The sequence below is a fragment of the Hyperolius riggenbachi genome, chromosome 1 (assembly GCF_040937935.1).
Source record: "Hyperolius riggenbachi isolate aHypRig1 chromosome 1, aHypRig1.pri, whole genome shotgun sequence".
Lineage (NCBI taxonomy): Eukaryota > Metazoa > Chordata > Amphibia > Anura > Hyperoliidae > Hyperolius > Hyperolius riggenbachi.
In genome coordinates, this window is record NC_090646.1 from 616,830,922 (window position 1) to 616,843,147 (window position 12,226).

Sequence of the window (12,226 nt, forward strand, 5' to 3'; positions counted from 1 at the left end):
TAAACGGTACTTGCGTATTATACCGTCTGAAGAGTTTGGCAGTTCCTTGCTTAAGTTCTGTTTGCTCCACTACCAAGATTTTTGAGAAGCTGGAAGTCCTGGCTTTCCATTACACCCGATCCCGTGTCATTGTAATGCTCCGTTGGCAAGTTAAAGGGTTTTGAAGGAGGGGTGTCCCCTGCATCTTGGCTGCACAAAGCGTGATTGCAGAAGTACCGGACAAACCTGACATTGATGATCAGCAGCACCTCCGGGCGGTCGTCTTCTGTCGCGGCGGTCTCATTACAGAAGACGAAGGAGCAGACAAGCTATACACCCTCCTGACCGCTCTGGCCGGGGCTGGAGACTATTAAGACAAAGGCTCATCCCAGCTATACACCCTCTTCACCTCTCAAGATGCAGGGGACACCCCTCCTTCACAACCCATTAACTTGGCAGCGGAGCATTACACTGACACGGGACCTGGGGTAATGGAAAGCCAGGACTTTCCCCTTTTCAAAAAGGGTTACATTTTGGTAGTGGAGCAAACAGAACTTAAACAAGGAACTGCCAAACTCTTCAGACTGTATAATACGCAAGTACCTAATAAACTTATTAAAGTCAGTAAAATGGTTGATGTCCTATGAGGGGGAAGCTAGCTACTGTACGGTGTAAACAAGACAAAGTGTTTTAGAAATGTCTCATGCTGCAGGTGCGTGAATGTTAATAGGGCCACTTTTACACAAAGCCGTTTCCTGTGTGCCCCGTGTGCCTCCTATATCACTGCAGACAGCCTGTCAGTAAAGCTTTATTGGCAATCAGCTGTGACAGTTTAACTGCCCTCTGGCATGAGGTTCTTTACGGCCGTTGTTTGTGACTCAGAGCTGGATCCTTTCCAGATAGTGATTGCAGAATGGAATAACCTGCTCCATGGTGGTTGCGCTTGCAAGGGAATCTGTTTCTTTCTGCTGTGTGACTTCTGCAGCATGAATAGAGGAAGCCAGCAAATCCACTGAAAGTCGCTCTTTTGGACCCAGGCCTGGCTGCTACATTGTGATTTGAAGCTAGCTGTCTGTGTGTGTAGAATGCTATTAATAAATGTACAGCTGTATAAGTATGGGAATAGCCTATAGCTTTCCATCACACCCTTAGTCAAAAGCAGGGAATGTTGTTTTTTTACGGGGTTGTTGAGAAAAATAATTTAAATGCTAACTTTGGGATCTTGTTGCCTTGTTTTGGACATTCATATTTGAAACACTTGCAGATTTCTGCGACTCATCTCTATGCCCCTGTAAACCTCACTTGCGGATCGGACGGTAGATATGTGCATCTAATGGTGATCATCACCGCTCACAATCAAGCACGCCCTTGTGCGCGTTCTCGTCGCCATCCCTCTAGTCAGTTAATGGGAACAAGTGTTCCCAAAGCCGATTAAAGGGCCAGTAGTAAATGAAAGCTGGCATCAGTGAGATGCCAATTTTCATTCACAAAGTGAAAGTATAAACACATACACAGCACTTCCTGTGTACTTGTTACAGTACAGTACACAGGAAAAAAGTCTGGGGACATCTAGTGTTCAAAAAGTAAAGTGACATCATTGAAAAACAAAAAAAAGAAAAAAACAAATAGTTAACCTAGGGATTTTTTTTTTTTTTAATTTTCACTTCCAAATAAAATATTATAGCCATACTAGTACTATAGTACTAGGAACGTCATTTACCGTAATTGTTATAACTGGGACAAATGGCAAATGAAATGTGGGTTTTACATACAGTAGCACATTTTATTTTAAAACTATAATGGCTGAAACCTGAGAGATGTCTTACAAAAAAAAAATTCTTTTTATTCTCCTTAAAATACATACAAAAATAAAATAATTCTAGCATAAAGTACCACCCAAAGAAAACTTAATTTGTGGCGAAAAAAAGATATATAGTTTTGGCGTGATAAATTGTGATAAAGTTATTGTCAAATGAATGGGTGGTGCGTGATGTGAAAATTGCTGTGGTTTTTAAGTGGGAGAAAACCTGTGGTCGGGAAGTGGTTAAAGCACACCTGAAATGTCATGAAAAAATGGACCTTTACCTACCTCAGTCTTCTTTCAGCCCCCATAGTCCTCGAGGCCTGTCTGTGTCTTTTGGTTCCTCTCCTTTGTGCTTCTGACCCCCCTCAACAAAACCTCCAATCAGGCTGTATTGCAGCTTATACGCATGCAGGGTAGATTTTTCTGTGAACCACACTTACGCAGAACGCTGAAAGCAATGGAAGAGCGATTGATGGAGGTGCGTTAATTGTGACAACTCATGCAGGGAAGACACAATGCAGCCTGGTCAGAGGTTTTTCTGAGGAGGGCAACAGCACAATGGAGGGGACCCGAATGACAATAACAGGGGGTCTGGCAGAAGCCTCATGTATGTAAAAGTCCAGTTTTAGTGACTGTTCAGGTGTGCTTTAGTGTGCTCTAACTGGCATAAATGATTAAAGGGGTACTGTGGAGGGTATTAAAAGCAAAAAACTGCTGCTTACCTGGGGGCTTTAATCGTCCCCCTGCAGTTGTGATGTCCTGCGCCATCCTTTTACGATTCTCTGTTCCCTCACCGCCGGTCCCGGGCTAATTCTTCGTCTAACTAGACGAATACTGCTCGCTCCCGCTTGCAGATCTGGGAGCTTACTGTACGAGAAAACCTTGTACTGCGCAGTAAGCTCCCGGAGACGCGAGCGGGAGCAAGCATGCGCAGCCACGGCCAAGCAGCCGCAGTTGTTTTAGAAGGCTGGGAACGGTGGCTGGGAACGGAGGATCGTAGGAGGATGGCGTGGGACATGACAGCTGCATGCGGCCGATAGAAGCCCCAGGTAAGTGGCCATTTTTTCTTTTTAATACCCTCGACAGAACCCCTCTTAATACTTGCCTTGTATTGTATTTTTTTTTTTATTGCCGGGGTTAATGACCCTGATGCTTTATCTGTGCAGTTGAAGCAACTCTTCAGAAAACTAATTAGAGGTCATAAAATTTCTGCATGGCTGAGCAAGCGCTCCTAACAGAGATTAAATGTTCAGTAGGCCATGATTTATCTGTTTGAAAGCTGAATCAACAGCAGGCATGTCAGCATAACCTTAAATCTTGTTCAAAACACAAACCATGGCTTTTCAACATTTTTAAAACAAACCTGAAGTGGAAATAAACTTATGAGATATTTAATTGTATGTGTAGTACTACTCGTAAATACGACCGTCATTTCATAGAACTTAAACTCTTATTTTTATTTTCAGTTTATCTGAATTTTTAAGACAGAATTCTGAACAGCAGCCTTGACAGTCTGATGAAAAATCTTTGTTGGGCTGCAAACTAAATAAGTGATGACCCTTTGAACTTTTCAGAACTGAAACCTTATCAGCATCATTTCCTCAGCCAGATAAGAGTGTTTTGAGCATTCTAATTTTGACCCTTCAAATTGCACATTGGGACAAATCCAACTTCCTGTTAGACTGCCTATTTGCATAGTCAACAGAACTAGTTTTTAAGGCCACATTCTCACTTGCAACGCGGAAGCGGACAGTATAATGTCCCCGCCAATCTTCCGCAGTGATTTTGCTGGAGCCCGGGGCAGATGCGCTCCCCCATATTCTATATGCCGGAACGCATCCGTCTGGCCTGGGATTATCGTACACTGCACAGAAGTGTGGCCCGCTTACTGCATTGGATCCCGAGGATCCGTAGTAGCGTGACAAGTGTGAACGGTGACAGCTGTTCTCTCTTTGCATAGCAATGATTGGAAAACGGACAAAAAAGTCCATTTACCGCTTTAGTGGGAATAGCCGCTAAAGGCACCCACACCTTACAATTAAAAGATCCAATTTTACATCGATTTGCTAAATACGATTGTCCTTTTCAATCTTTGGAGATTGGACATTTTGGAAAAATCAGACCAATTTTATCAAGAATTGTATGGTGTGTGATGGATTGTGAAATTGTATGCAACCAGAAAAACATTGTATGTAACTATTCAGTACATACCAAACTTGTATTCCTTTTTTTTTTTCCTCTTGATTTTTCTAACCAAGTAATTTTTCTGAGGTTACAATCTTTTACCCTGACATTGTGGCAATCTCGAAAATACATGTGTGGTACCTCGAAGATTCTGATCGAACCTTCCAATCAATCAAAAAAATTTGATCAGAATGCTCGAATCAAAATAAATTGTATGGTGTGTGGCCACCTTTACACTTGCTGTACAGGAAAGCAAAGGACTTCAGGCTATTTATTAGCAGGGCTGGTACTATATGCACCTGTGGTAATCTCATCATGTCACTTCAGGTACCATGTAAAGGCTGCCATACGCTGGTCGATTGCCACCAGATCGGCCAACAGAGACAGCTGCAGTTCCACAGGGTGTAAATGGATTTCATGCTCAAATTCGATCAGAGAGGGATCTAATGGCTGTCCATACACTGCAAACAGATTTTGAATCGATTTCAGCATGGATCTGCCGCCTGCCTTGGCCCCCTGTGCTCCCCCGGCCAGCCGCAATACATTACCCGTCCGCCGGCGCGAGTCCCCCGGGTCCCCACCGTCTCATTTCTTCCAGCGTACGCCTCCATCTTTGCTTCACTTCCTGTCAGTGTCCCGTCCTGTCACAAGCTCTCCACTGTTTGAACTTTGCTTTCTCACAGGACGGGACACTGACTGGAAGTGAAGAGAAGATGCTGGAAGAAGTGAGAGACTGCAAGGACCCGGTGACTAGCGCCGGCTGGACAGGTGATGTATTGCTGCGTTGGTCGTCGCCATATCGAATGCTACTAACGACGTGTTCTCGGCCCGCCAGGGATCGAGCAAAATTTTCCGTCTGGGCAGATCGACAGAATCGATCAATTTTGGATGGAAATCGGTCCGTTGGTCCGCATTTGCGTTATCGATTTCACAGCACATTTGATCAGTGATCGATTCTGCTGCCTATTGGCGGGAAATCACGTTAGTGTATGGGCACCTTAAGACTATGGAACTCCAGCAAAGTGTCTTTAGGCGCTATTTATATACTAGTACTATCTCATAATATTTTCACTTCATGTTTGCTTTAAAGCTGAAAATGATATATGATAGTTGGTAAATTTCTTGACCCAAGCATTTTTTTTTTCCATACTTTTTATTTATTTTTTTTTCATGAGATCCATTGGTGAGATTTTTAAAAGTTGCATCAAATCGTAATTCTTAAATCAGAAAAAAAATTGTATTTGTGTGACCAAGGTGGATAAGGGGTATCCAGAGCTAGGAAGAGTTTGGCTGGAGCGGTCTGATCTTGCCGTTCTGGAGTAAAGTTCCAGTTGATCTAATGACTTCTTTATATTGTCTTGCAGGCTTGTACCTGTCGTTGAGACATGCAGCTGCTCAAATAAGCCGTGAAGGATCCGGTGGGAGTCGAGCAGCAGAGAATGTGGAATAAGCTGTGCCTCAGCAGTCTGCTTGCTGTTGTCTACACTCTGCTGAGCCATGTCCGCAGCCAGGCCACTGGTGAGTCCTTGTACTTTCTTACCCACCTGGACTTTTACCACCATATTCAAACCATATTCATACCATATTCATACCGTATTCAAAAAGAATGCTGTGCCCATGAGGGGGACAGAGCAGAGTGATATTAAAGAGGAACTGTAGTGAATTTTTTTTTTTTTTTTTACATTATTCATTCATAAATTATTTAGTGTTTGCCGTTGTAAACCCTGATTTTTATTCTGAAATTTATCACAGGTGGTGACAGCTTTTTAGTCCTGTCAGGTGCAGCTCTGCGTAATCTTTGTGTACTAAAATTTCCGAAACCAGAGAAAATAATACCGGTCTCCCAGAATGCTCTGGGTGGAAAATTCTGCATTACTAAACAGCCTATGCTACGTATTACTGGGAGGGCAGGGTTAGATAGCAATTTACAGCAATCTATGGATATAATTTAAAGAGAACCTGAGGTGGTTGGGGGGGGGGGGGGGTGCAGATGTGCAGATGGGACACAGATGTTTTCTGCCTCCTGACATGCCTCTGTGTCCCCCAACCGCTGCTCTATGCCCCCCCCCCCCCCCCGATATTGGTGACAATAGTTGTCGCTATCTGAATGGTAAACATGTGGGAGAGGGATTCCCTGTTCAAAACTCCCACCAGGGGCGTTCCTGCAGGGTTTCTAGAGCTCACTATCCCTAGCTGCGCCTCCTGCTGCTCCCCCACTTCCCTGCACGCTGGGAGAGAGAATTAATCTCTTTCCAGCGCCGTGACCCAGAGTGCGGCCCACAGGAGTGGCGGGGATGGCGGCAATCTGATCCGTAAAATAATAATTTTATGAGCCTACCTCAGGCTCTCTTTAAATGTTGTAATAACCAGGGCAAATAAAATATGTGGGATTTATCTACAGTAGCACTTTTTTTTTATTTTCAAACTATAATAGCCGAACACTGAGAAATAATGACTTTTTCTCTTTTTTTTTTTTTTCCTTATTCCCTTTAAAATACATAAGAAATAAAATAATTGTTAGCAAACAAGTCCCAACTTAAGAAAGCCTAGTTTGTCCCGCAAAAAAAACAAGATCTAGATCATTTAGGTGTGATAGGTATTGATAAAGTTATTGAAGAATGAATGGGAGGAGCATGAAATGAGAAAAATTGCTTTGGTTTTTAAGGGAATAGAAGTGGTTTAATTTGTCGCCAGTCATTTTCACATTGAAATTTACATTTTCGTCTGAATCCAAATTTGTGGGAAAAATAATTTTTGTAAAAACACATGTGGTGGGGGTGTTTCCACAAAAATGTGTTGCATTTCATGGGCCATCCGGTCTAGTCACAAGACTCTGACATATTTCCACACTTGCAATTCCTTATTTTCCACATGTCCTTCATTCACGTGATGTGTGATTTTACTGAGAGTTACATATATGGCAGTGTTGCAGTGCATTATGGGATGAATTGCTAGACTAGACCTCATGAGAAGATTGTGTAGGAATGTTCAGCTTCCAACATTAAATGACGGCTTTGCAACAACTAGAAAGAATAGTAGGAAATGCTGTGAAAGCTTGTTCTCTTGTAATGCAGCCTGATGGACATGTAATCAGGAAAGCAGTGATGGGAAGGCAGGCCAGTGTTTGCAGAGGACTGCAGCCTGTATGGTTATTAATTTGTGGCAGCCAGAAGTGGGACCTCAGCCAGGGTCCAGTAAACTATATGACCCCTGTAAATGTGCAATCGACCATGAAAGCAGATTGAAAACCTGTAAACTCCAGTATAGAGGCACAGTGCAAATGGAAAGAAACTCATGAGACTGCTGGTCCTTTCATTTTCACTGTCTGCCTTTCTCATCGTGTGTGTGTGTGTGTGTGTGTGTCTCTCTCTCTCTCCCCTTTCTCCTCGCCCCCCCCCCCCCCCCCCCATTTATTTTTACTTTTTTTGCCCCTTTTTCCTTTCCTGCTTTTATCTGTCCTTTTTCACTCATTTTTCTCCTTTCTAACCCCTCCTTTTCCTTAGCACTCTTCCCACCCTCGCTCTTTTGTTGCCCCTCTCTCTCCTTGCCACTCTTCTCTCTCTCTCTCTCTCTCTCTCTCTCTCTCTCTCTCTCTCTCTCTCTCTCTCTCTCTCTCTCCCCTTAATTGCCCCTAGCCTCTCCTCTCTCCTTTGTTGCCCCTCTCTCTCCTCGCCACACTCTCCTTTGTTGGCACTCTCTCTCCTTTGTTGCCACTCCCTCTCCTTGCCACACGTTCCTATCTATCCTTTGTTGCCCATTCCTCTCCTTGCCACACTCTCCTCTCTCTCCATTGTTGCCCCTTCCTCTAAAGCCACTCTCCTCTCTCTCCTGTGTTACCCCTCACTCTCCTTGCTACACCCTCCTTTGTTGCCCCTCCCTCTCATTGCCTCTTTCCCCTCCCTCCTTTGTTGCACCTTCCTCCCCTTGCCACTCTCCTCTTTCTCCTTTTTTTGCCACTCTCCTCTCTCTCCTTTGTTGCCCCTTCCTCTTCTTGCCATTCTCTCCCCTCTCTCATTTGTTGCCCCTTCCTTTCCTTGCCACTCTCCCCTCTTTCCTTTGTTGCCCTCTCCCTATCATTCTTGATCTCCTCCAACAAGGTTAAAATTGTGTTTTCTGTGTGCCTGTGTAGTCTCTTGTGTACCATTGATGTATTGCCTTCACCTGGCAGTTCCATTATGAAGCCGTCATTGTGGAGGTGTCGGAGGATACAAGCTATATGAACATTCTTGTGGCTTGTGCTTCAAGCATGAAAAGTCATAAATGTCGCTCATCCGATTGTCCATGAACCACAGCCAGCCACTTATATCCCCATATAAAACATCCCCATCAATGCAGCTTTATTTTTACACTGGTTTCCCTGGAACATTTTACCCCCATGTTGTAGTGTGTGGATGTTTCCTCTAGTGTCTCGTTACTTGCTAATGAGGACCATGCTTGGCCTGTTTTCACATGGCTCTATAGTTTATTAATGTAGTGCAGAATGTTTTGTGTATACAGACAGCAGCTGAGAAAATACACACATCCTTCCCAAACCACAACATCGAAAAGTCTTTCACTGAGATTGTACTGAACTCCGGCCTTTGTCTGTGTTTTCTGACTACTTGAAACAAGATGTTCCCCATGGTTTCTCCAGAAATCTGCTGGAACTGAGCTTCATAAATACAATTTCAAGATTTAAGCAGCATTTGAGTGTCTAAATAACAATCCAACCCAAATGAGATGGATCTGTCTTGAAGTGAAATACAAAGGGCCTAAGCCATAAATTAGGCCCTGCATGGGTCTGTGACAAGCCTAAATAGGTTCAATACAGCCTGTCATGAGGGTGATTCATATTTCCCTCACTATGAGGTAAAGTCAGAGCTGATTGGCTGAGCTTTGGTGCAGAGAGTGTGTGTGTGTGGTAAATGTGTCACACAGGTTGGTCACCCCTGATTGGTCGGCTGTCAGGCAGGTTTATTTTTGCAGGTGTTACTAGTGCTTAGGGCAGAGTTCAGCGACCAATCAGGGCTGAGTTAGGTATATATAAGTAAGGTCCGTACAGCACTAGCTGCCTGTCACCTCAGTGGCTACTAGGTGAGCTCTTCCCACCCCCCACCCCCTTCTTTAAGACGTCGTGGTCAAAATCTTTATTGGAACGTTTGGGATCTTATTTACTGATCAACCGTATCTGGGCTGTGGTAGTCAGATACGCAACTGTTATTTATTATCTATCATTATAAATTGTTTGATAATAAAGTTTGATATTGACCGTCAATTATTTATTTATTTTATTATTAAAGTTATAACGTTCCTTAATAAAGATGGCCACGGCCAATTTTCGCCAGTCTGGAGTGTCTTGGTATTTTATTTTAGTGTTAAGTTTATAGCTATGTTTAACCTCTTGACGACCAGCTAACGCCGATCGGCGTAAACTGGTCGTCTGCGGGTTACCATGGAAACGGCCGCTCGATCGAGCGGCCTTTCCATGTCAGTTCACGGAGGGTGTCTCCGTGAACAGCCGGAGAGCCGCCGATTGCGGCTCTCCGGCAAAATGTAAACACGCGGGGAAGAAATCCCCGCTGTTTACATCATACGGCGCTGCTGCGCAGCAGCGCCGTAAGGCAGATCGGCGATCCCCGGCCTCTGATTGGCCGGGGATCGCCGGCATCTGATAGGCGGAAGCCTATCCTTCAATGCGCAGGACGGAACTCTGTCCTGCGCATTACGGAGAGAGGGAGGGAGGGAGGTAAGGAGGCAGAGGGCGGAAATGGCTGCGGAGGGGGGCTTTGAGGAGCCCCCCCCCCCCCCCCCCCGAAAAAACGCAGATGGCCGGCGGCGATCAGACCCCCCCCGGCAGGACATCCCCCTAGTGGGGAAAAAAGGGGGGGGGGGAAGTCTGATCGCCCTGGCATAATACTGATCTGTGCTGCGGGCTGGAGAGCCCACGCAGCACAGATCAGCCAATACAGCCCTGGTCGGCAAGTGGTTAAGGGGTATTGTCTACAGTCCCATGCAGCCAGGATTTCAAGCTTTCACTGATACATAATGAAATAAACTCAGATTTGTGAGATTACATATTTGTTTACTTTGGCTGCACCTCCTATGGTTCTTTATCATTACTTTGGTTATGTATTTATTTAGCACTGATATCTTCTGCAGCGTCCATTCTCTTATTTCTGACTGTGCTGAGAGAGTCCATACCATAGTCTATTGTCATTGTCATGGGGGTTGGTGGTGGGGGGCACTAAGGTGCCCATACACTTAATCTGCTGGAGAGCGAGACCCCAACATGCCCACCGGATCTTAATTTTGATAGATTTCCATCCGAAATTTAAATTATCGATCAGATGGAAGCTCAAGCTTGAAAGGGGGCTCTGGCGTGGCGGTAGACTATTGCATAGGACCTCACAGCTGGTGGCGGGCCCCGCTAGTGCTCTCTTGGGGCCACTGTAGAGTACTAGCAACAGTGAAGCGCACTCCGCCTTCATCTCCATGGCACCCGTTCTGTGATTCAGAGGCATGCATGCACTTATGTTATGATAACAGGAGCTGGGGAGATGGAGGCGGAAGGACACAGACTGGAGGTAGCATGCTTTCCAGAAAGGTGCACTCCGCTGCCGCTAGTACTCTGAAAGGGCCTCGGAAGAGCACTTTCAGCTTGGGTGGGGGGCATGGGACCTAGGGTGGCCAGCAGCCAGTGTTTTACAGGGGAACAGTGTTATCTTGGGGAAGGTGGGGGGAGGGAGAGAGACAGAGACCACCTAGTGCTTTCCTAGTCCCCCCCCCCCCCCCCCCCTTATTAGGCCGTGTACACATTCCCAACATATGTCGCCCATCGAGGATCAGGACCTGATCCCCTGGGCGACATCACTCGCCCCAGGTGCACACGTGTGTCAGCTGTGTGTGTCAGCTATGGGGGGCAGGGGGACGATAAGCTGCAGATTTGTGGCGGCTGGCGGGGAGAGGCACAAACAATGGGATCAGCAAGGAGATCGTCGTCGCTGGGGTTCAGTAGATCCACCAGACCGATTGTTCGTGGGTTGGGTGTCATCAGCTGCTGTACCCACACCTGATTGTTGGCTGAGGCGGTCGTTATTGGCCGTACAGGGCTTTAGCGAGATATCATGCTGATATCTGTGTAGTGTGCCATGCAAATGGTCTTGGCCAAGATTTTAACCCTTTTAAAATATCCCGTCATTGCTTAGATAAAGGAACAATAGGATAAGTAGGGATAAGGAAGAACGGAGCTCTGCTCAGATATTCACCTATACAGTTTTACAATACAATAATACAATACAAAAACATTTGTAAAGCGCTTTTCTCCCATAGGACTCAAAGCGCATAGTTGTGCCTCAGATTAATACAGGGTTGCAGGCTGGGTTGTGTTACAGAGGAGATAGTCAGGTGTTCATGAATGCCAGACTGAAGAGGTAGGTTTTCAGTTTAGACTTAAATGCTTCCAGGGATGGAGCTGTCCTGATTGGGTGTGGCAGGGAGTTCCAAAGTGTAGGGGCAGCATGGCAAAAGGGTCTGTCTCCAAAGGTTTTGAGGTGGACTCTGGGGGTGACCAAGGTGTTACGTCCTTTTGATCTAAGATTGTGGGGGGTGTGATGCAGTTGCAACAAGTCCTTCAGGTATCCAGGTATCCTTCAGGTATACACTTTTTGCCGAGCAGTATTCATATTGTCTCCTACAAACCCTCATTGCTGCTGAAATGAAAAGCCAGGAAACATGTATGTAATAACCTCTTCCCTCCCTTCTGTTTAGGGAGACTGATGTCTGTCTGTGATTTGTGTTCTTTAGAGTCTCCAGAATTCTACCAGAACCTGACATGTGTGACCCATGATTTTGCAAATCTGTCCTGTCGCTGGGAAACGCCAGGCTTTGCTGGATCCGCCATACGTTATGAGATCTGCTCCAGGTGAGTCTTGCACATGACTAGCATACTTAGTACATTTCAATAGTGCTGGCAGGCTGATTACTATCCTGCAGGGGCGTAGCAATAGGGGTTGCAGAGGTTGCGACGTCATCGGGGCCCTTGGGCCAGAGGGACCCCGAAGGGTCCTCCCTCAACTGCAATATTAGCTCTTTATTGGTCCTGTGCTCATAATAATCACTTCTATAGATACTTTGAATAGTGGCAATCATTAACAAGCTGTTCCCCATCCCCTTCTTGCACCTCTGACACTGTAGTTGCTATTGGCAGGATTTGGTGCGCCGTATCAATTGTTATGTATAGAGTGCTTGGGGGACCCCAATGTAAAACTTGCATCGGAGCCC

The 12,226-nt window shown here is 45.5% G+C and overlaps 1 protein-coding gene across 4 annotated transcripts in view; it reads left to right on the top strand.

Annotated features, from left to right (window-relative positions):
- LOC137528850 (leukemia inhibitory factor receptor-like) overlaps positions 1-12,226 on the top strand; it is a 155,389-nt gene that overhangs the window by 76,662 nt on the left and 66,501 nt on the right. For 3 of the 4 annotated variants that reach the window (XM_068250525.1, XM_068250545.1, XM_068250535.1), the window contains exons 2-3: positions 5,332-5,485; positions 11,750-11,867. In XM_068250525.1, coding sequence (XP_068106626.1) covers positions 5,407-5,485; positions 11,750-11,867 — 197 coding nt within the window. In that variant the 5' untranslated portion in view covers positions 5,332-5,406. Of the gene's footprint in view, positions 1-984; positions 1,056-5,331; positions 5,486-11,749; positions 11,868-12,226 lie in introns of those variants that run through there. The other variant, XM_068250556.1, reaches the window with a different exon arrangement.